The following is a 22,305-nucleotide window of genomic DNA, read 5'->3' as shown; positions in this document are numbered from 1 at the left end:
ACTGCCTCCTTAGGATGAAAGAAAATTTAAATTTTAGAAATGAATAGTGGATTGTAGAAAAATTCTTGATTTTTCCCTGCCTTCCTGTTCTTTTGCTTTCTGACCTCCAGTAGTCTGCCCTGAGTGTATCTTTCCCCTATTGTTAATCTGAAAGTACCTTTCTTTGTGCTCTATTCTCTATTCTCCAGCTTTCTTCTGCAGCCCCTGTGTCACAGGAGTGTTCTGCCTTTCTTGCTCTCTCCATAGTGAAACAGTTCTGTTTCATTTCCATTGTCCTTTTCAACACGGGTTTTTTCCTGGTTCTGCTCTATGATTACTCTTTCTGTGGTGCTTTTGCCTGAGCTCAGTTAGCCCCTAATGTTCCTCAGCCACAGCCCGATGTCACACTACGTAGGGGGCTTCCATTGGTCTTTCATGGGAGAAGCAAATTGCTGCTCGTTACCACCCAACCACTTAATTAGCAGTGCTCTCTGCAGAAGAAATATCTAGAAGTACAGTTAGAGAAGGGACGTACAATTTCTGGGCCATGTTCTGTTTCATGTTGACTGTGACAGTGTTTAGGGTCCTTGGGATCCAAACCAACACACAGACACACAGAGTCACAAAACGTGAGAGACAATACAGCCTTGTGTGAGGAGCAAAGGCTTTCAAGTCGACAGACCTAGGTTTGAATCCTCTTTCTACCATTTTCCTATCTATGTGACCTTGAACAAGTCAATTAATTTTTCTGTGCCTCAGTTTCTTCATCTGTAAAACAGGTGATAAGGGTGCCTACCTCGTGAAGTGTCCCCCGGCACAGAGCAAGCACTCAACCATGATGATAGTGTTGGTGGTTGTGCTATATGGAAAAATGTGGCTCCAAGTATGGCCACATCGTAATCCAAAGAAATTGTGAATGTTACGTTATATGGAAAATGTGACTTTGCATATGTGATTAAGGATCTTGGGATGGGAAGACTGTCCTGGCTTATCTGGATGGGCCCTAAATGTAATCAAAAATGTCTTTATAAGAGGGAGAGACTTGGCTAAAGAAGAAAGCCATGTGACCACAGACGCAAAGAGAGATTTGAAGATGCTGTGGTGCTGATCTTGAAGATAGAGTAAAGGGCCTTAAGCCAAAGAATGCAACGCAGCTCTAGAAGGTAGAAAAGCCAAGGAAATGGATTCTCCCAGAGAGCTTCCTGAGCGAGCTCAGCCCTGTAATATCTTGGTTTCAGCTCAGTGAACCAATTTTGGACTTCTGGCCTTCAGAACTACAAGAGAATAAATATGAGTTGTTTTAAGCCGCTAAGTGTGTGATAATTTGATATAGCAGCCATAGGAAATTAATACAGTGGTGATATTTTGGGAAATGAAAGATGACTCCAAATGAGCTGATAACATAAGAAAGGGGATATTACAAAGGCTGGTGTGTGGGGAGGAGAGGCCCTCCAAGTACTAAATGTGTGCCTGAACACGTGGTTGGAGGTACTGCAGTGCTGGTGTGTTACAGGAAGTCCAGAAGGAGAAGGTCGAAGGGTGAAGCCATGTTTAGACATAAACAGAAGTGAGGTCTTTCAGAGAAGGCAGGTGGTGAATGGTGGTTGATGGTGGGACATGACAGGAGAGGGTGGCTGAGCAGATAGTGGAACGCCCTGTTCAGAAGAAAGGCTGGTTTGGGGAATTTCCCTGGGCAACCAGGTGTGCTGAGGAAGGGATGAAGTGTGGATTTAGAAAAGAGGACCTGTGTCTCGGGAACAAAGGGAGCCATTTTCTGTTGTTCTCAGCACCATATTACTGATGGAAAAAGACAATCCAAGAAAAGGAATTCTGAAAAATTCTGTTGTGCTTTAAACCAAGTCAAGACTATTAGCAGGAGACTGAGTGCCTTCAACTTAATCTATTTCTAGCGGAAGCCAGAGAGGCCTAGGTGTGAAAGGACGTTTGCTCCGTTTGAACTCTCCGCGTATTTATGTGTTAGTATTTCCTACAGAACACACTGTGCCTTTTCGTATGGCTGTGCCTCCAAATACACTATTTCCTCTCCCTCTTCTTTGCCTGGGGCCCAGCTGGCAAAGTCTTGCCCATCATTCAAGTCTCAAGCATGACCTCCTTGAACCAGCTTCCATGCTAATTACACTATCTAGTATGTATTTTCTAGGAATTTCCATGCTTCATTGTAACCACACTTGAGTGCCTGTTGCTCCCTCCCCTGCACTAATTCCACGTCTCCCTCCAAAAGACAGAGAGGTCCCCGAGGGCAAATTCCAGTCTGTTGATACTTGTGTCTTCTGCTCCCCCAGTGCTTGGCATGTAGCAGTACTCAATAAATATGAATGATTTGGTGAGAGAGTAGATCTTAAATGCTCTCACCACGAAAAAGAAATGCTATTTAAGTGATGTGATGAGATGTTAGCTAACACTAGGTGCTAATCATTCTGCAATATATAAGGGTATCAAGTCAATACATTGTACAACTTAAACTTACACAATGTTATATGTTAATAATATCTCAGTAAAGCTGGAAACAGCAAAAAAGAAAAAGATGAGGGGGCTTTAAGAACAAAAAATAAATACGAATGAATAGATAGATGAATTGATTCATTAATTGTATCCTGTGGACAGGGTTATCATGGGATAAAGAAAATAATAAAGTTCATGAATCCTAGGGTAAATGTCTAAAAAAAATTAGGGTCTTCCACCCTATTCCTCAAAAGCAAGAAATTATAAAAGAAGATAACACCAGATCTGCTTCATGCATGAAACATGTATTAATTCCTTTATCATCTATTATGTAATTCAAACAACTCGATATCTGAGCTAGAATTTAAGAACCAGTTTTCTTCACTTCCAGATCTAATTTGCCATCCCCTTTATGACATTTTTTTAATCAAGGCTGTCTATAAAAGGAGAATAACAAAATACTACGTTAAATGCACACTAATTTATTTTCAAGTATAATAAAACTACAGGTTGATTTTTACCTGTTGTATTTTACATTTAAGAGAAAACTGTCTAAAATTCACAGTTTTTTTCTTAAAAAGTTAAATTTGTCATGTTCAGTGCGTGCTACTATTATTTATGAATGCTACTATTATCTTTTTATTACAAAAATAAATAGTAAGGGCAGTAATAAAACACATCATGTTCACATTCATAATAAAATTATCTTACATGAATTAAACACATCACTAATAAATTATCAAGTGATTAAATATCTACAGCATCTTCCCACAGCAGAGCAAGCAAGCAACTCAAAAGGCCCACTTAGTATGGCCAAGTCTCAGGAACAAATTATAAAGTACTTTAGCTTCATCCTACATCCATCCGAAGTATTTAGTAAATTTAGAATTACGTAGTTAACAACCTGGCTCTGAGAGTTTACCCATTACTGTGAACAGAAAAAGTTGCAGCGCTCTACCAAATAGGGTAATTGTGGGGGAACGTGAAATCCTACGCTTCCCACATGCCTCAAACTGTACGATTTGAATGCTTCCTGTGTGTGCAAGGCACAATGCCAGGCATTGTGGGTGATCCAGATATGAGAAGCAACCATGCCCAGTTAGTGTGCTTTACAACTGCAGAGAATTTCTAGTCATATTTGTTTATAAGCCTTACAATGGAATATTTCTTAACAACTGAAAGACCCTGGTCAGTGTGATTCAAACCGGGCCTTGCTAAAAGAAAGTTGCCTTGAAGAAAGAACAACTAGAATTTTAATATTTTCTTGTCTCAAGTAGACTAGTTATATTTTTACTAGCTTTTATTACTCTGTAATAAAAGGTCCTGTGCTGGTGATAGGAGAGGAATTTTGCTGGGCTAACACAGGAAAACTCAGTCACTTTACCCACTCACTGAAGTTCTCTTAACCGCAGATGGTCAGCTATTATTCTGAAACAGTTTCTGAAGTTATAAATTAGACGTCATCAACTAGTAATATACCATTTTTTTTTTAAAAAAAAGCCTCTTTTCCAAACTGCCATGGAATCTGGAGAGAGAAAAAAATGTTTAGTAGCTGCATTCATCACTGCACATGACTTTTATAACCTGGGATATTTTGCTTTCTCGAAACAAAATTATAAATCATGCCTGTTTTTTAAAATTTGGTATTTTTGAAAGTTTTGTTTATGAAGAGGATACATTTGTATAAACTATTAGATTAGTAAGTCCATTGCTTGACGAAATTAATGTATTCACACCTGAGTCAAAAATCACAATACAAATAAAGCTGAAAGAAGCCAGAAGAGGGGAAATACTTAAATACCGCCTTATGTCTAAAAGCCTCATTTTCATGGAAAAGAAATAAACACTCTAAGTTATTGAGGAGAGAGAGCTAATTCATGATAGTGATGGTTTAAACATAAAAGGAAAAGAGGAAAGAAAATAACATATGTTTGAATTCTAAAATCCTGTTACATCATGACACCTAAAATTGGAAAGAAGATGAAAAACACATCTTGAAAGCTTAGTCCACACGCTTGGCCCCCCTGCCTTCACAGAATCCCTGTACCATTTTATTAACACACTTTTTCACATGTAACAGTTGGATCTAATGAGAGGCTAAATCTTGCCTTTGTGTTAGAAATTGATTTATTTTTTCCCTCATTCTGGATTTTCCTGTAGCCAGCCCCAGGGCTTCCAGAGCCTGCTTCATTGTTCATTAGTATTTATCACTTTTACAGATTGCCACGGGGTGCTCAGAACTATACCACGCTATTTGAAAGAAAACACAAAATCCCTGCTTTTGGGGGAGGTGGGGAAGACCATTAAAAGCATTCACAGAACGTAAGAAAAGGAAAATACAGGCGCAGTAGAACAATGTGGCCCGTAGGAGGGCTGCTTCGGCCACCTCTGAGAGGTAGATTCTGAGGGGAGATGGAAGAATGTGTGGTAGAGAACTCTTTCTCCCTCTTAGCCTGACCACCCACCATGATGGCTTCAGGTCAGCGGGCTACCTCCGAGCAGGAGCAGGTGGCAGGCCCAAAATGGAGCGAGCCAGGTATTCAAGTCACGTAACAAAAGGAGCGAAAAGTGCAGTTACTCCTCAGTGGGCAAATACCATTCATGTGACAGCATTCAGGGTCAGGAGAATGCTTGACGAAGGAATCAAGACAATCTAATTCCATTACCTTTTATGAGTATTCAGAGAAAACTTCTATAAAAACTGAGGATGGAAACGGTGCATAGTGATGACATACACCTATGCCCTCACACAGATCTGGTTTCCTCTTTCATATTACCCAATAAATGCAATTTCCTCCTGAAGTGTGTTTTTTAATAAATCAGATCTGTAGGATTCTAAGATAGGTGTATTTTTCTGGGTAGGAAAGTGATGCATTTGGTTTCATTTCCTCCTGGTGTCATAATCCTTCGCCATCAGCAATGCTACCAAGATTGAAACACTGATTTTAATATTTTATACTTTAATTGACTATAGTGCTCCTGTATATCTACTCGGTTTGAAATTTTGGGTGACAGTATATTTGAAGCTCAGTCTATTTTAATTCTTATCCTAGACTCTGGAATCGTATGACAGCAGGTTTAAGGCTAATATTAACCACTTCTTACTTTTGGCAGGTTGGAATAAATGTTATTGAATAGGTCTGTAAAGTCAGGTAAAATATACTCAAAATCATCTTTATATTCATTCTTGTGACCACAGTGCCTGCCACATTGCAGGCACTCAATAGCTGATGGAAGAATGATGACAGAAAAGTACACAGTTAGAAAGAGGAAGAAGAGCAAAATCTCCTTATGCAATTATAAGGAACTCTTTCTAACCATGTTTAGGTTTCCATTAAATTAATTACCGTCACCAAAAAGTAGAACTCAGGTGAGATGCCCTTGTACATCCGATGATTGTAATTGGTTCCAAAAGAGCTACAGTTTACATGTTAGAAAAGCAAATAATTTACATGAAGTCCTCATAAAATAAAACTTGCCTTATTTATATGATGTAAATGGTAAATGTGGCATTAGAGTTCTGCTTCTTTCTCCAAAAGATATTTTTTAAAAAGCTCCCACAAATGTCATCCCATCTATTTTTAAGCAGAGTGCTTCTGGATAAACAGCTGAATTGTCTAAACCCAATGGGAAAATTCAGCAATTAAATAAGCTATTTCATCTCCTTGAAAGTAAGTTGTGCACACTGACACAGAACATATGGATTTTTGCATAGAATTATGTGTAAATTTTCATAACTTTGAAAATAAAATTCTAGTACAAGCTGAAAAAATAGGAACAAAAAATATATTCTTTAATAATAGTTCTTTAAAGATTTTAATTTCTGCTTCTCCTACCCAGCTTTCATCAGTTTCCCGTTAAAGCCTGTTCTTTAGGTTTTCTTTGCAAGTGATGGAGTAGTAGCCGTAGATTGAGATAATGCAGAGACTATCACAAATTCTATAAAACAGAGCTGTACTGGCTATAAATCGGTGGTCCTACCACAGATTTCATTTTTTTAAAGAAAAGTGGGTTGGAGCCAGCCCTGATGGCCTAGGGGTTAAAGTTCAGTGCTCTCACCACTTCGGTGACCCAGGTTCAGTTCCTGTTCATGAAACCCCACCACCCATCTGTCAGTAGTCATGCTGTGGCAGTGGCTCACAAAGAAGAACCAGAAGGACTTACAACTGGAATATACAACTACGCCCTGGGGCTTCGGGGAGAAAAAAAAAAATGAGGAAGATTGGCAACAGATGTTAGCTGAGGGCAAATGTTTCCCAGCAAAAAAAAAAAAAGTGAATTGGAGGTTTTGCCACAGAATTCACTAAGTTTTTAAAATTTAACTCATTTTTTATTGAGATCACGTTGGTTTATAACATTATGTAAATTTGAGGTGTACATCATTATATTTCGACTTCGGTGTAGACAGCATCGTGTTCACCACTCAAAGTCTAATAAAAGGTATATGTGTTGGGGCTGGCCTGGTGGTGTAGTGGTTAAGTTTGCACACTCCACTGTGCTGGCCTGGGGTTCACCAGTTCAGATCCGGGCACAAACCTACCCACTGCTTGGCAAGCCATGCTGTGGTAGGCGTCCCACATGTAAAGTAGAGGAAGATGGGCACGGATGTTAGCTCAGGGCCAATCTTCCTCAGCAAAAAGAGGAGGATTGGCAGTGGGTGTTAGCTCAGGGCCAATCTTCCTCAAAAAAGAAAAAAAGTTATATATGTTAATTCTGAAAACATACAAACTGTACAGAACGGCATGGAGTTAAAAGTAAAAGCCCCTGCTCCCCAGTCTCCCCATTCCTACTTCCTAAAGATAACCACCACAGTTATCATTTTAACATTTTCCTTCTGATATTTTATACATGAATTCAAACAAAAATATATATGTGTATATGTGTTTTTTCTTCTTTTTTAACAAACTGGTATCATGTGTAAATACTGTTCAGCACTTGGCCCTTACACTTTATAGACTATATTGGTCCTCTTTCCATGTCGGTGCATGTAGATCCGCCTCATTCTTCTAATAGCTATGAAATGCTTCACTATATGGGAGTGTTCATTCGTTTAGCAAATGTTTAGTGCTCCTCTGCCGTGTGCTGGGCACACTTCCAGACACTGAGAATACAGACTTGAAGGAAACGAAGTCCCTGCCTTCATGAAGACCTCATTCTACTATATTTCAACATTACATATGGAGGAACTAGCATGTTAACAGTACATACTTAGCAACGTTATTCACGATCACGTTTTTAGCTTTACAAACAATGCTGTAATAAGTCACCTAGGAAATAAATCTTTGTATCAATTTATCAGCTGAATAAATTGCAGACTTTATTTTGATATATTTAGCCTTTCAGTCAATGCTTTCTTTATATCATCAACTTCTATAGAAATGGATTATGAGTTTTTCATTGTTAATTAAATTAATGCAGTAGTAGGATTTTTACACTGAGGTACTCTGTGTTCTGTAAATCTACATCCTCACGTACCTTAAGGAAGATATTAAAATTTTGTCAGAATTGAATCCTCCTATACTGGCCTGTGATAATGCTCCAAAGGGCAATTGGGTCAGATGCCCAGTATCCCTCTATTTCTATTGATCACATGTGCTGGTAACTTCTGATTTAAATATTTCACGATACCCAAATGCTTCCCGGACACAATTTTTATGTCTCCTTTTGGTTTCTATGTAACGTAAGAACAAAGGAAAGATGCTCTGTAAATCAAAACAAAACAAATAAATGCATTTCCTCATTCATAGAAAATTCAAGAAAATTATGCCTCCTACAAAATTGGGCAGAAAAATCAATTGTTAACTTACGTGATTCTCGTTCAGAAAGCCATCCCTGAAAACCCCAGAGAGGCAAGGTGCTTATGAGTTTCTCTTGCCTCTGTGCCCCATTTATTTATTACAACTGAAATCAGGTCAATATTTACATCTAGGAGCACCTTAGATAAAAGGAGAGAAGAAATCCGAGTTGTTAGTCAGGTGGGTATACAAGGGAGAAAGTAGTGTCTGCCCCCGACCTCGGTGGTGGGGAGGGCACTAAGATGCCCCACCTTTCCCACCTACTCCTACCCCACAGGGCTCACTCCACTCCCAGAACATGTTCTCTGTGCTTCAGACTTGCTCCATTGAGATCAGGGACATTCAACTGGTTTGGGTAGAAACTAGGAAGCCGCTTAAATTTTTTTTTTCTGATTTAAGAACTATGTCCTCCTAACAAAAAAGTTCCCTGTGGACATTCTGACACAAAACAGTTTGTTTTGTTTTGTCTTTTTCTGGATGTTGTCCAAATCTGCCTCAGGGAAAAAGAAAATAATTTCTTTTTGTCAAATGGGATATCATAAGCGGAGCTTAATTTAATGCTTTCCTATTAATTCAGAATTTTTTACTCTGCATAAACAATTGCAAACTTGAGTGGGAGGTTAAGTGCCCACTCATCCAGCTGTAGTGAGGTGTTTATGAATTGCAGAAAGCCAGCATTGTTACTAGGAAGTATGAATATCCAAAGAACCCAAATCAGGTCAGTTTGACTCATTACCAAAAAGGTAAAGAAAGAAAAAAAGAAGACCAAATAAAAGCCCTTCTCAAATGAAATATATCTACATTGTTACTGTCCGTAGGTAATTCACAACTTCTGTAATAGGAAAAGCATCATCACTGAATATAAAGTGTGCATATGTATTCATGTATGTGTGAGAGACAGAACCCTAAAGGCTGAATTCCAGTCAGTATTTGGCAATGGAAGGAATAATGGAGCATGCATGCCATTAGCAAAGATTCTTCTACATCCAAAGATAATCATTTATTATCCTGAGTAAGACTTACCTCATTAGAGTTTTTACCATAAAATGTTGTCATGGCCTAGATTCATGATATAAAATGCAAGACGTGACACCTATTTTAGTAGGCCAATGCCACTTTCATTTCTCTGTTACTGTATTTCATTTGCACAGATTCCTTAAGTGGAACAAATAACGGCGTGGACTTGACACAGTGTGTAAGTTCCCAAAGACTGGGTTTTGTTATGGCTCCTCCTCTCTACACACAGAAGCCTCCCTCTCTTTTTGTCCTCTACGCATCCATACAGGGAGATCAAAACAGTTTTAAAATTGTTGAAAAGTATTCACATAGATTAATTATTTTTTTATTTTGTTGAGTTTCGTGGATAGATAGTTACAATTTGATGAAGCCGAAAGCGCACAGGTCCGAGAGAGAAGAGATCTGAATTCTAGCCCAACTCTCCTCCTTATTAGCCATCTAACTGTCAGTTTCTTCATTTGTAAGTGAGGGAGTTGACATTTATTAAAGTATGATGTGAATAGATGTTCATGTGAAGAAAAGGAATTGAATTTGATATACTGAGTAATATACTTAGGTTTCTTTACTGGCAGACATCCTGGAATCTTTAAGATGATTATATGGATGGCAGCTCTCTGAGAGAGCAATGCAGCATAGAACCAAACCTCTTCCATCTTGGAAACTTCTTCCACAGAGTATTTCTAAGGATGAGTGATCCATAAAATGTGCTTTGAAATACAGTGAGTGAGATGACAGTTTTAGAATTCTGCTTGACTGGTCCTGCCATGGTCTGGTGATGGGGCTCTCTGGGCCTGGTGAAGTTCATTGACTCTGCTGTGGGATGTGATTGCGGTTCCCTGAAGATCTCCATAGACACATCCAACTACAGCTCCCAGGAGGCCACCAAAGACTCTCCTCTGGGTGCTGGTTATGCGTCCACCCCCAACCCCAACCCACCACCAGGGTACTATACCCCTCCACCAGCTCCTTCATGACCTACTCTGTTTAGATATCCACTTGCCCACATCTAATGCCAGGTTTCCTCCCTGCCGTTGGTGGGGACTAAATCCAGGACTAAAAGTTGCCACACTTCCCGACTGATTAATAAATCAGGTATAACTCAGGCACTGTAATAAAAGATTTCATGAGCAATTATATTTTATTGTATTGTGTTTGATTTGATTTGATACTCTCCTTAAAACTAGGAATATAGGCATGAATAAGATATAGTCTCCTCCAGACAAATGACATCATTCTTCCTCTCAAGTTGCTTACAGATTGGTGAGTGAGACAGATTTATAAGCAAATGGTTTTAAAATAATATGATAAGTGTTACATTAGTAGTATATTCAGGTTATTAGAGTAAATATTTTTTCTAGGTTAGCTCTCTGTTTTATTTAGACAAATCATTATGGAATTTTTGGTCTTGTAGAATATAGGAGGGTTTAAATAAAAGATCAGTGTTTGAAATTCCTGTTTATTTCATGTGATAATGACGTTTCAGGTGACTGTAGATTTTTCCCGTTCGTCAACAAGAGATGAAAATTTCATGAATAATTCCCTTGCTCTTAAAAACTTGTCAATTAAATTGATGTGCCAGGCACTCTGCTAGGCTTTGTGTGCAAAGCCAGCACAGAGAGGCTCACTCTGCTGCGATGGCCTTTGGGGGCCTCCTGAACAGCTGGTTAGCGAGTTAGTAGTTACACTTACGTCTTTGACCCAAACTAACTCCTTAGAAGAATAAAAGGAGCACATACAGCTAGCAGCTGAGGAGAACCCATATATCAGTCAGTGCTATGGGGGCCCTGTCTGCTCCTGGAGTCTTGCACCCACTACCCTAGAAGTTGCCACTCAAGTTCCCATCTGTGATTATTGGTTCTATGCAGCCATCTGGCTAAGCTAGAGTCCCCAGTTATTTTAATCTGACACTAATCTAGGTGTCACTGTGAAGGAATTTTGTAGATACAGTTCCTATCTACAGTCATTGACTCTAAGGAAAGGAGATTACCCTGGATAATGTGGGTAGGCCTCATCCAATCAGTTGAAAGACCTAAAAGCAAAACTGAGATTTCCCTGAGCAGCAGAAATTCTGCCTCCGGTCTGCAGCATCAGCTCCTGCCTGAGTTTCCAGCCTACCAGCCTGCCCTGCAGATTTCACACTTGCCACCCCCCATAATCATGTGAGTCAGTTTCTTAAAATAAATCTCTGTTTTTTCTGTTCTGCTCTAAGAACCTTGGCTGACCCATCGTCCCTCACATACAGGCCTCTGGAGATTCCCCCAAATGCACTATCTTCCCCACCCCAAGCCGGCTTCCACTCCCAGGCTCAAAGAGCTTTGGAACCTTTGCATATCCCCTCATGGTTCAGCCCTTTTATGAACTAAATAGGCTGTAGGGGTTGGCCCCACGTGGAAACTTAGCCATAGCTTACAACATGAGTCCGACATGAATATACCTTCTAAATTCCCAAAACTAAGCTTTTATTTAGTAAACATTATGCATATATACATATATATATAATTTTATATTATCTTTATCCTTATAGTAAGTCCCTAAAGTATGTTACTGTCCTCATTTTATGTTTGAGAACACCGAGTTTCAAAGATATTAAGGTAACTGGGCCAAAATCACATGTCTGGTAAGTGGTAGAGTCAGATTTGAACCCAGGTTATCCTGATTCCAAAACCTGTACTATAGTCATGTGTCACTTAACAAAGGGCTATGTTCTGAGAAATGTGTTGTTAAATGATTTCATCCTTGTTAGAACATCATAGAGTGTACTTACACAAACTAGATTGTCTAACCTACTACACACCTAGGCTATGTGGCACTGATCTTATGGGACCACCATCATATATGTGGTCCATACTTGGCTGAAATGTCCTTATACGGCACATGACCGTTTATTCATTGCACTATGCTCCTTGCCTATAAGTGAAAAACTATCTGGGCATGAATTACATGGTGGAAAAATACTCCATTTTCTTCTGGGCCACATTTGTAGGTGTGCTGTATGGGGAAGGATTTAAACATTACCTAACATTTATTGAGGGCTTACTATGTGCCAAGCTCTTGTTTTGTCTATGAAAGATTCCTTCAATGAAATGTCTCGGTTGAATTACACATCATTTCTTAGTTGATAGTTGAACACTTCAAAATTCTAAAACGTATTACTAATGATTTTTGTCCCAGTTCCATCCATTTTGGTCATGGATATTTAATGGGATTTCTTTCCTCCTGTTCCTAAATGATAAATATTTCATATTGACATCAAAAACCATATAAATTAGAATAAAAAGACAGGATTGTTCTAAGGTGAATGAAAGCCATTTACTTATTTATTTGTTTGCTTATGTGTTTACTTACTTCAGTTTTCAACCCCATAGTGCCTGCTCACAGAGGTTGAGAAGAACATGCAAAAACATTCAACATCAGGCTGCCTACCCTTGCTTTGCGCATGTGGTGCTATCGCAAGTGGTGGACTCACTCCATCTGGTTGGGCAGCTCCAACCCTAGCCAGTGAGTTCTCTGACTCTTGGCTACACTGGAGGCCCTTTCACAAAGATGCTCCTGTCTGTCCTCGTTCTGAAGATAGAGAGCTTTCAGGAAATGTTCTTCTACACGAGTACAATCAGTAAAAGTAAAGGTAACTAAGAGCAAGAGAGCTCAATTCAAGAAGTATCACTTTAGAGTCTCAAAGCTATTCATTCAACAAACACATACTGAGCATTTACTTTACAGAAGGTACTTCGGGAGAAACGAAGATGAATAGCATCTCTCTGATTAATAATAAATGGATGCTCGGTGCTGGATGCTCTAAAAGCGGTGTTTTTCAAACCAATGGTTGCAATCAATTAGTGGTTAGTGAAATCAATTCACTGGGTCACCAACAACATTATTTCTAATTAAATAGAAGACAATAGAAGAGAATTTTTAAAAGACAGAATGCATGGCATGCAGAGAAGTTAAGTATTTCTTTCTTTCTTCCAGTTGTATATGTGCATATACTGGCTTCCGAAGTAAGATGTGTTCCTTACTGTGAAACGTAGTCAAAAACTGTTTAAAAGCTACTGCTCAAGAGAGAGAGAATAAGAAAACAAAAGCCTTGCTCTGGAGAAGCTGGCGTCTTGCTGGGAAGATAAAGCTAATTAATGAACAGCAGAACACTTTGCATAAAGCAGCTAATGACTAAGGAGTAGAATGAGTGTTGCTGATTGGGTGTCCCAGTGGGATTAGGACCAGAGAAAAATCCCTGTGACAGTTCATTACTCCTTCCTCCTTGAAAAACCTTCCTCACTCAGCTTCCAGGACCTCATTGATCCTTCACACACCTCACTGATCCTTCTCAGACTGGCTTGCTTGTTCCTTCTCATCTCCTCATCTCCTCAGGTTGGATCAGTGCCAAATGGCCCAGCTCTTAGGCCACTTCTCTCTTCTACCAACACTCATTTCTTAGGTCACCTCGTTCGTTCTCAGAGCTTTAAATACCCTGTGAATGTCGACATTTCTTTTTTCAGCCCAGATTGCCTGAGCTCTCAAATTTATATATCCAGATCCCTATTCAGTACCTACTTAGACATCTCATGGGCATCTCAAATTTAATATGTCCCAAACTGAACTCCTAATCTTTGTCCCCATTTCTGTGCCTCCCCTAAGCCTCCCCATCTCAGCCAATGGGAATTCAGTTCTTCCGGTTGATCAGGACAGAAACCTTGGCATCATCCTCAACTCCTCTCTTTCTCTTAATTTCCACATCTAAATCACTCATTAAGAAACCTACTGGCCCCATCTTCTCCTGACCCCTCAATACTACCACCCTTCCGCACCTTCAACTCTGGTCTGGATTATTGCATGAGCCTCCTAACTGGTCCCTCTGATTCTACCCCTTTCCCCTCTAGTCACTCTCAACTCTGCAACCTAAGTGATCCTTTTAAATCAGAATGTGTCACATCTCTCATCTGAATCTCCAATCTATTCCCATCTCACCCTGAGTAGAAGCCACAGTCCTTATAATGGCCAGCAAGGTCCATGTGATCCAGACCCTACACCTGCCCATCATCAGTCTGTCCTCACCTTCCATCTCCCCTCCCTCCACTCCGCCCACCTGGTGTCTTCAGGTCAGCATTGTAGGCGTGTCACCTCTCAGGAACTTCTCACTTACTCTTCTTTCAGACTTGAGCACTCTCTCTACACATCTCAGGGCTAACTCCCTCCCTTATTCAATCTTTACTCAGAGGTCGCCTTCTCAGTGAGGCTTTCAAAGACCATGCTCTTTAAAATCGCATAGCCCCCCTCCCTCCCTCCTCCACATCCACTCTGTTCCCCCTCCTCTGCTTTCTCTTTCTCCATGGCACATATCACCATCTAACATACATTTTCCTTATTTTATTAATGTCTGTCTTCCTCTTTCCCCACGAAGGCAGAATTTTTTCTGTTTATCCACCGCTGTATCCCCAGTACCTAAAGCAGTACCTATTTCACAATAATATGCTCAATTAATATGCACTGAATAAATTAATACATGCTTTCAAATATTTTGAAAAAGTCACAAAAGAAATGGTACTTTTAACTCCAGCTTAACCACTAGGAGAAGGAAGAGAAGACCATAATAAAATGTGGTCTAAGAAACCTTACCTCAAACCCTACAATGAGAACTCCAGTTGGGACATTTCCTTTCAATGGAGCTTCAGCCAGTTTGGAAATACTGGTTCAGGTAGCTACCGAGTGTGTTACACTCATCTGGCACATGCTTGTGTGACAACTCCTGTCACTTCTAGATACCAGGCTGCCTAGAGGAAGTGGGCTGAAATATAGGTTTAAAGTACAAATCTTCAAGAGGCAGCTTCCCCAAACGGTGATTGTGAAAGTGGAATTTTGTATTACACATGTGCGTAAGGACACCCAAAATATTATTTAGTTCTTTCTAGATATCAAGAACTAGATTCACATAACTTGAAAGATAGTGGTTTTATTGAATTAGAATGAGTGGGATTCATGAAGGAAAGATTCTATTTTGGCCCATTTGAATGCAGTATACTTTTAGGTGTTGTGAATGTAACTTGGAATAAAACATCCAAGCAGCACCGAGATGCAGTGGTAATCTGATGAAAGTGATGAAAAGCAGAAAATTTTGACTTGTATCTCTTCGTAAATCTATTGCTTTTTTCTTTATGGATGCCAAATAGCTAAGTTAATGATTCACAAGTGCAATAATTTACAACCTCATTTGAGAAACTTAGTATCCCAAAATTAGTGGTAGAAAACATAACAGAAAATATTTGCTGAAATTTATTTCAAAATTTATAATTTTGAAATTAAATATTAACACTAGAGGTGATTGGCTTGATATTTTATAGACTCTAAACTAGCTGTACCGTTTTTTCATAATAAGATTATCAACTTTTTCCTAAGGGAAAAATCCATACTCATAAGCATTTGGAAGATAGCTGTACTATTTATTATATAATTATCGGATTTTAAATTCTAAGGAAAAAGATCCATATTCATAAGCATTTGGCAAGTAGTGGAATCTCAGACATGCTGAGAGAGTTATAAGATTTTAGCCAACACTAAAGTTTAGTTTTGATGAAGGTATCTGAGCTTCTGTTAACCCAGGAGGAAGATCACTGACCTTACCCACATCTCTGCTTCTGAATACCCGACAGAATTCTAGTTTGCCTCATGGAATTCAACTTTTGAAATTTTACCTACAAATCACAGGGGATGTGGTGGACAGACACCACCACAAAGGGACTACAACAGTAATGGAAAAGTACGATAGCTCAGCAAGCCATTGCAAGCCAACAGATCTGCCTCCAAAGACATGTTAGAAATGAAGAGTTCTATTAAAAACTAAGAAAGGGTTCTAAATAGCTTATCTGCTGTATAGTCAGTGTAAGCACCTAAACCTCTATTGTTTTTATCTTGCAATCTTTCAAGACTCTTTTGTTCTTCCTTATGTTTCACTACAACTTGTAGTCAACTATAACTGCTAGGTAATGAGTAATCTGCGAACATTACTTTAAGGTCTTTTGGTTCTTCCAAGCATCTAACCCTCACTACTTGTTACAATTTCCAAAATGTTATAGCATTGAATCTCCCAGCAACTTAACACCTGAATTTTATGTTTAATGGAAAATTACTAAGTTTTGAAACAAAGACAGCAGCATGAAATGATGAAAAAAGCATAGAAATTTGAGTAAGACAAACCTGCCTTTCAATTCTGACTCTGATGTACTAGCTGTTAAATGTACTCTTAAGTTATTTAATAGCATGAAGTCTCAATTTTCTCGTCTTTGAAATGGGATTACCAACAGCATTGGGTTTTTGTATTCCGCGAGATAAGGTTTGTATATTAGGAATTATAAAATGGCTACCAGCAGGTCCTAAGGCTGATTGCTTCCCTATTGATGTACTGAATGAGAGAGGAACTATCTTTGTCTCAGCATCCCAAGGTCCAGAGATGCTTGCTGATTGAACAGGCTTAGATCACACACTCAGCCCTGAGCCAGGCCATGGAGCTGAGGAATGTGATGTGCTGATTGGCTGAGCCCGCCTCCTGTGCTACTCCTGTAACATATGGACCTCAAGTTGGGGGAGGAAGATTCCCCAAAGCAAAATCACAAGGATGTGACTATAGGAACCAGAAGTAGAATGAGGGTAGCAAAACCCAAAAATGTCCACTACAGTCAAAATACAGAGCGGACAATGAATAAAATTCATTTTCCTCCCCTGTCCCCACATCATACTGGAGTGTAGTGTCTTAGTTACTGTTTCTTGATGTGGTGTCACAAGGACATCTTCCTAATGGATGGTCCCCCCTTTGGTGTCAGCCGTCACCTCCATAACATCTTCAGACAGCCCTCCAAGGCCCGTGGATCCCTCCCCTGCGTGGAGGATCACAGCTCTTGCCCCTCTGCATTCCTCCTGCAGTGCCATTTCCCAATGACATCCGTGTGCTTCACACACATTCAACTCCTAAGGAACAGTTTTACCACTAGGGAGAGTATTTATGAGAACAAACGACAAACCCAGCAGGTAATTCAGAGGTACTGAGGTTTAATACTCAACTCAGCTTGACTTGCTTTAAAGCTGTTTTTACTCTTTTCCTTCATCCATCCCCAGATTTGCTTGTTCCACTTAAAATGTGTAAACCCCTTTGAGACCAGAGACCATATTTTGTAAAATGCTTTCAGAGTATGTATTTACCCGGCACCTGCTATGGTGCTGGGTACCGTGTAGATACTTATACATGTTCGTGGGTGAGAATAATTCCATAGGGTCACAGTGAGCAAATGCCCATTGTATAGCACTGTTGACAAAGTTCTATTCGAGAATGTTTAAAAACATTATTTGGAGGGAGATGTGGCAAAGGGTATACGGCCTATTTAAAACGAAGTAGGTATTTATTCTTGTCCTTAAAAGGTAATTTTAAAGCAATCTGAAGCAAATTAAGTTTTACACCAGCTTCGGGCTTCAAGGGGAGTTAGAAAGGGCGGTTGCCAGGCAAATCTGATTGGAAAACACCAATCAGGCCATGGGATCTGCACATCGCGTAATTGTAATTTTCCTATTCTTGCTCTTTTTTTCTGCTTTTGCTATGAGAAGAGCAAGCTAAAAAGGCTACAGGGACATTTATGCCAAGTCGCATTTGTCAAGTTGAAAGCTGTGTGGAGCAGAAAGGCAGTTCTCCCAGCTGCAAAGAAGATGCAAAGGAGCCGAGTGAGTAGGGAATCTGAGAGCTCACTAAAAGTGCTTAGAAGGCCAACACATTACAGCCATTTCTGTAAAAACTGGTAGGCGGGAACTTGAAATCCAGGGTGAAGCCTCCTTGCAAATGCCAAAAACCACTAGAGTGCTTAGAGACCCGCAAAGCCACTCTTGCAAGGTGTGTCTGTCCTGCAAGTTTTCTGATTCCCCACAACTGTGCATTTGTGTTTAAGCAGTGTCTCATAACAACAGTAGGTACGGTGCCACGAAACCATGAGACAGCAAACACTATTTTACTTCCTAATTATTTTAAGTATTTATTATTTTAAACCCTCTTTATCTGTGCTAGCAAATTAGTGACAAGATAATATTTATATCTATTTCGATAGTTGCATTTTATTAAAAAACATTAGTCGAGTGGGAGTGTGTGTTCCTCTTTTTTTCCCCTTAGTTTATTTGTTCATGCACTCAATCGACATACATTCATCAGAGGTGGGGTGACGTTATTAAAAGCTTCGGTGTTAGACAAATGCAGACTCCTACTTGTTATGACCTTGGGCAAGTCATTTAAGCTTTTGAGTCTCAGTTTGGCAGTAGTAAAATGGAAACAGTAATGCCTATTTCACAGGACTGCTGGAAGAATTAAAATAGAGTAGCATAGGTATCACTTCCAGTCCTTTGATATTATTCCATCAATGTCAGATTACTCTGTGAAGTCAGATCCCTAGCTCTCCTTTCATAAATACAGTGTTCCTCCTCATATTTACCCTTCCTCGCTAGGAAAGGCCAAGTAGGTTGACACCCTCAGCCATAACCAAGCGCCCTTATTTACCTGGTTGCTTTAATTGAAATACCCGGTTGTTGAAGAAATCAACAGCTGCTGATGGGTGGCCTTGGAGATATAAACCTAGTATTGATACCTACCATTTTAATCACTGCTCTTCCTTGCTATATCGTCTTTGCTTCTACCTAATCAATCAAATGCCTAAGTTATTTCTCCTAGTTTTTTGGTTCCTGATGAAATAGAACTTTGCTTTAAATCAAACCTCAGCCTTAGGTTCATCAATTTTCCTCCCAAATCTCTTCAGTCCAGTACTGCTCACAGAATTGCACTGGCCTCCCCTGGTATATTTCAGGACATATGCTCCATTTCAGCTGTCCCGGCTTTCTAAGTGTCTTCATTCCTTTTGTGGCTCTCAGATTTCCCAAAATCTCACACATTTTCATTATTCCAACCCTCACCATCCAACTTGCCATCTTGAAATAATCCACTGTCAAGCAGTCACTCACACATGGCTTCATCACCCAGCCATCCTCTCTCAGACCATCACTGGTACAGAATGTCTGACTCTGTCTACAGTGAATTACACTTTATGACTGCAGCCCAAAGTGGGGATGCAAACCACATGTGCTTTGAAAGAGCCTTTTAAAAGTAAGCCTTCCCATGTCTGAAATAGTATTTCTTATAACTTTTGTTTCAAGGCATGTAATCTTTGTTTTATTAAGTTTTTTATTCCAGACAGACTTTGAAACTCTTAAGAAGTTATCTTATCTGAAATATCTGTTCTTTAGATGATCATAAAATAACAGTTGTTACAAGACAGCCAAGATCTGAATATGGAGGGGAAAAAAAAATCTGGAATGCCTATGGCAGACCCCAGCTTGGGTACAGTGTCATCCAGAACTCATACTAACCTCTCTGGACCTCAGTTTCTTTATTTGACAGGTTGACATTATAATACTCGTCTTATCCTACAAAGTAGTTGTAAGGATCATGACATGTGAATTTATGTTTTTTGCAAAAGCATGGCATAGATAAATGCTAATTGTGATTGTTAATTTCGTCACTAAGAAATATGAACATTAAATTCTATAATTACTATCCCAGAATATATCCATTTCTTCTTATTATTTTTGCATATTTTCTTTAAAAGGGTGTTGGAGTCTAAGACCTGTATTTTCCACATTTTAGCATCTTTGATATTGGAATGTATCATATAATCTGTGGAGTGGCAGAGTTTCATTGGTGATGTTCATTTATTTCTTAGTGGTACAAAAAATATTGAGTTTGCATTGGTATCTTAGATTCAGTAAAATGTGATATTTGGCTCTTACAGGAAAGCTGAAGGAGGGGAAACTAAGAACACTTTGTCTACTCAAAATGGAAACTGTATTAACCAAGTGGGGATAGGGCCCCAAAACATCAGCAAAGTGTTTTAGTCCTTCGGAAGAGAAGATATTACCTTGAATCATATCATCTTTAAAGGTTCCCTATGGGAAAGATTTTTAAAGGACCCCTAGCTCATTGTAGCTTTAGCTCACACATCTGCCAGGACTAATATCATCCTCTTTGAATTGAGTTTGGGGACCTTTCATGTTTTCCCTTTAGGGGAAAAAGAAATTGGGAGCACCAGAAGATAGCCCACTTTCAAAGATCCTAGATGAGAGATAAATACATTTTTGTGCCTGTGGGCCAATTTAGGAGAGCCAATTTCTTATTATAAAAGAGATATAGATATAGATATAAATGTAGATATAGATACAGATGTGAAATTTTTATATTTTTACATATGGTTACATATATATTCCATTTGCGTTTATGTTCTTATTCTAGGATATTACTTTAATGACTAGAAGGATGTCAGCTAAAATGCCACTGCTTTTTAATCCCCAAGATATTTATGGCTTGCCATACTTAAAAAGTAGCCATGAAGAGAGAGATTTTTCACCTTTAGTCTCAGATTTTTATGGTGCTTTCAAGTTCACAAACTATATTCACACACATTATCCCTATTCATTATATATCTATTATCATCCCCATTTTACAGATGGAAGAACTGAATCAAGGAGATGAAGTGACTTATCTAAGGTCACACGCAGTGAGGGAAAGCAAGCTGGTGTTAGAATTCATTCATTCATTCAGCATCACATTTACCCAGAAATATATTATGTTTCTGGCACTGTACTAGGCCCTAGAAATAGCGAGATAAACAATAAGAAATTGGCCCCCCTTTTCCAGCCTCCCCCCTCATCTCTGTAAGAAGAGCTGGACAGAGCAGAACCTTCATGCAGCCCAAAGCCCCCCTGACGCCCAGCTGCTGGCCTTGGCAGGCCTCATACATCTGGAATGCATAGGTGCAGGGTCAAGTTTTCTAAAAAAAATCTTCTCCAAATACAAAAATAGTCCCAACAGAAGTTTCTTTTTCCCCAAGATTTCTGCTTTGTGAACCAAATGAAGGCATTTGAGATTGGATCAGTGGGAAGCCAGGCAAGCTCCGTGTGGTCCAAGAAAGCAGGCAGCCCTCTCAGTCCTGCAGAACAGAGTCCCCAAGACAGAGAGCCGCGGAGTACTTCCTAACGCAGAACCCTCGCTTAAAAATGATGGCAATAGGCAGTATATTAGGAGTTTACATTTCTGCTTAATATATTTCAATTATTTCTGCCCCCCCATCACCAAAGGAAACTGAAAGCAGGCATCAAAGTCTCCTTGGGAAGCCAGTGTCATCCACCATAAGGAAGCATCCGTGTGCTTTTAACACGCCCAGTGCTGAGAGTAGTGCAGAACTCCCGTAAAACAGACCTCTACTGAGCACTTCCTGTGCGTTTGTGGGCATTACCTCATTTAATCCACACGTAACTACGTGGGGTAGGAAACGGACAAGGAAACTGAGGCCCAGGGAAGTTAATTAACTTGCCCAAGAATGTACCTAGTTACTGATCCAGCAGGAACCCAAACCTGGGCGGTCTGGTTGCAGAGCCCGCGCCTCTATCCCTTCGGCAGTGCTGCTTCCCTAATCTCAGTGAGCTTACGGAAGAAATTGGAAAGACGACACAAAGACACAAAACAAGCAGTGTATATAAATGCCCTTGTATGGTTATGCAAGTTAAGTACTCAGAAGGAACATGTGGATCAGGTTTGGGGCCACATAATCTCCATTACAACTATACAACTCTTTGTAACTGGAAACCAGCCATAGTCATAACACTTAATGAATGGACGTGACTGGGTGCCAATAAAACTTGATTTACAAATACAGATGGCAGGCTGGATTTTGTCTGTGAGCTGTAGTTTGCCGACCCCTTATGTAAAGGACACATGCTATAAATTTCATAAAGGAGATCAATTTAGGCTGGAGCAGCTGGAGGGAGCTTTGGGATAGCCAAGTTCAGCCTTGAAGGAAGATCTGAGATGAGCTCACAAGACCCTTTGTGACCTGGCCCTGCCCCCCGGCCTCTCCTCACATCACTTCCCTCTTGCTCAGTACTTTCCAGCCACGCTGCCATGTTTGTTCCTAGGCTTTGATTACCCCAAGCTTACTCTTATTCTAGAGACTTCACACTGGCTGATCCTTCTGCCTGGAAG

General features: G+C 39.7%; 1 protein-coding gene across 27 annotated transcripts in view; it reads left to right on the top strand.

The window, feature by feature from the left end:
• Nucleotides 1–22,305, top strand: part of DLGAP1 (DLG associated protein 1) — an 843,303-nt gene that overhangs the window by 559,364 nt on the left and 261,634 nt on the right. For 4 of the 27 annotated variants that reach the window (XM_070629783.1, XM_070629782.1, XM_070629796.1 and 1 more), the window contains exon 2: nt 17,841–17,954. The exons of the other annotated variants lie outside the window; for them this stretch is intronic. In XM_070629783.1, the coding sequence (XP_070485884.1) occupies nt 17,841–17,954 (114 nt within the window). The remainder of the gene's footprint in view (nt 1–17,840; nt 17,955–22,305) is intronic. 27 annotated transcript variants of the gene reach the window in all.

The sequence above is a fragment of the Equus przewalskii genome, chromosome 7 (assembly GCF_037783145.1).
Source record: "Equus przewalskii isolate Varuska chromosome 7, EquPr2, whole genome shotgun sequence".
Lineage (NCBI taxonomy): Eukaryota > Metazoa > Chordata > Mammalia > Perissodactyla > Equidae > Equus > Equus przewalskii.
Note: the sequence above shows the minus strand (reverse complement) of the source record. Positions and strands in the feature narration are given on the sequence as shown.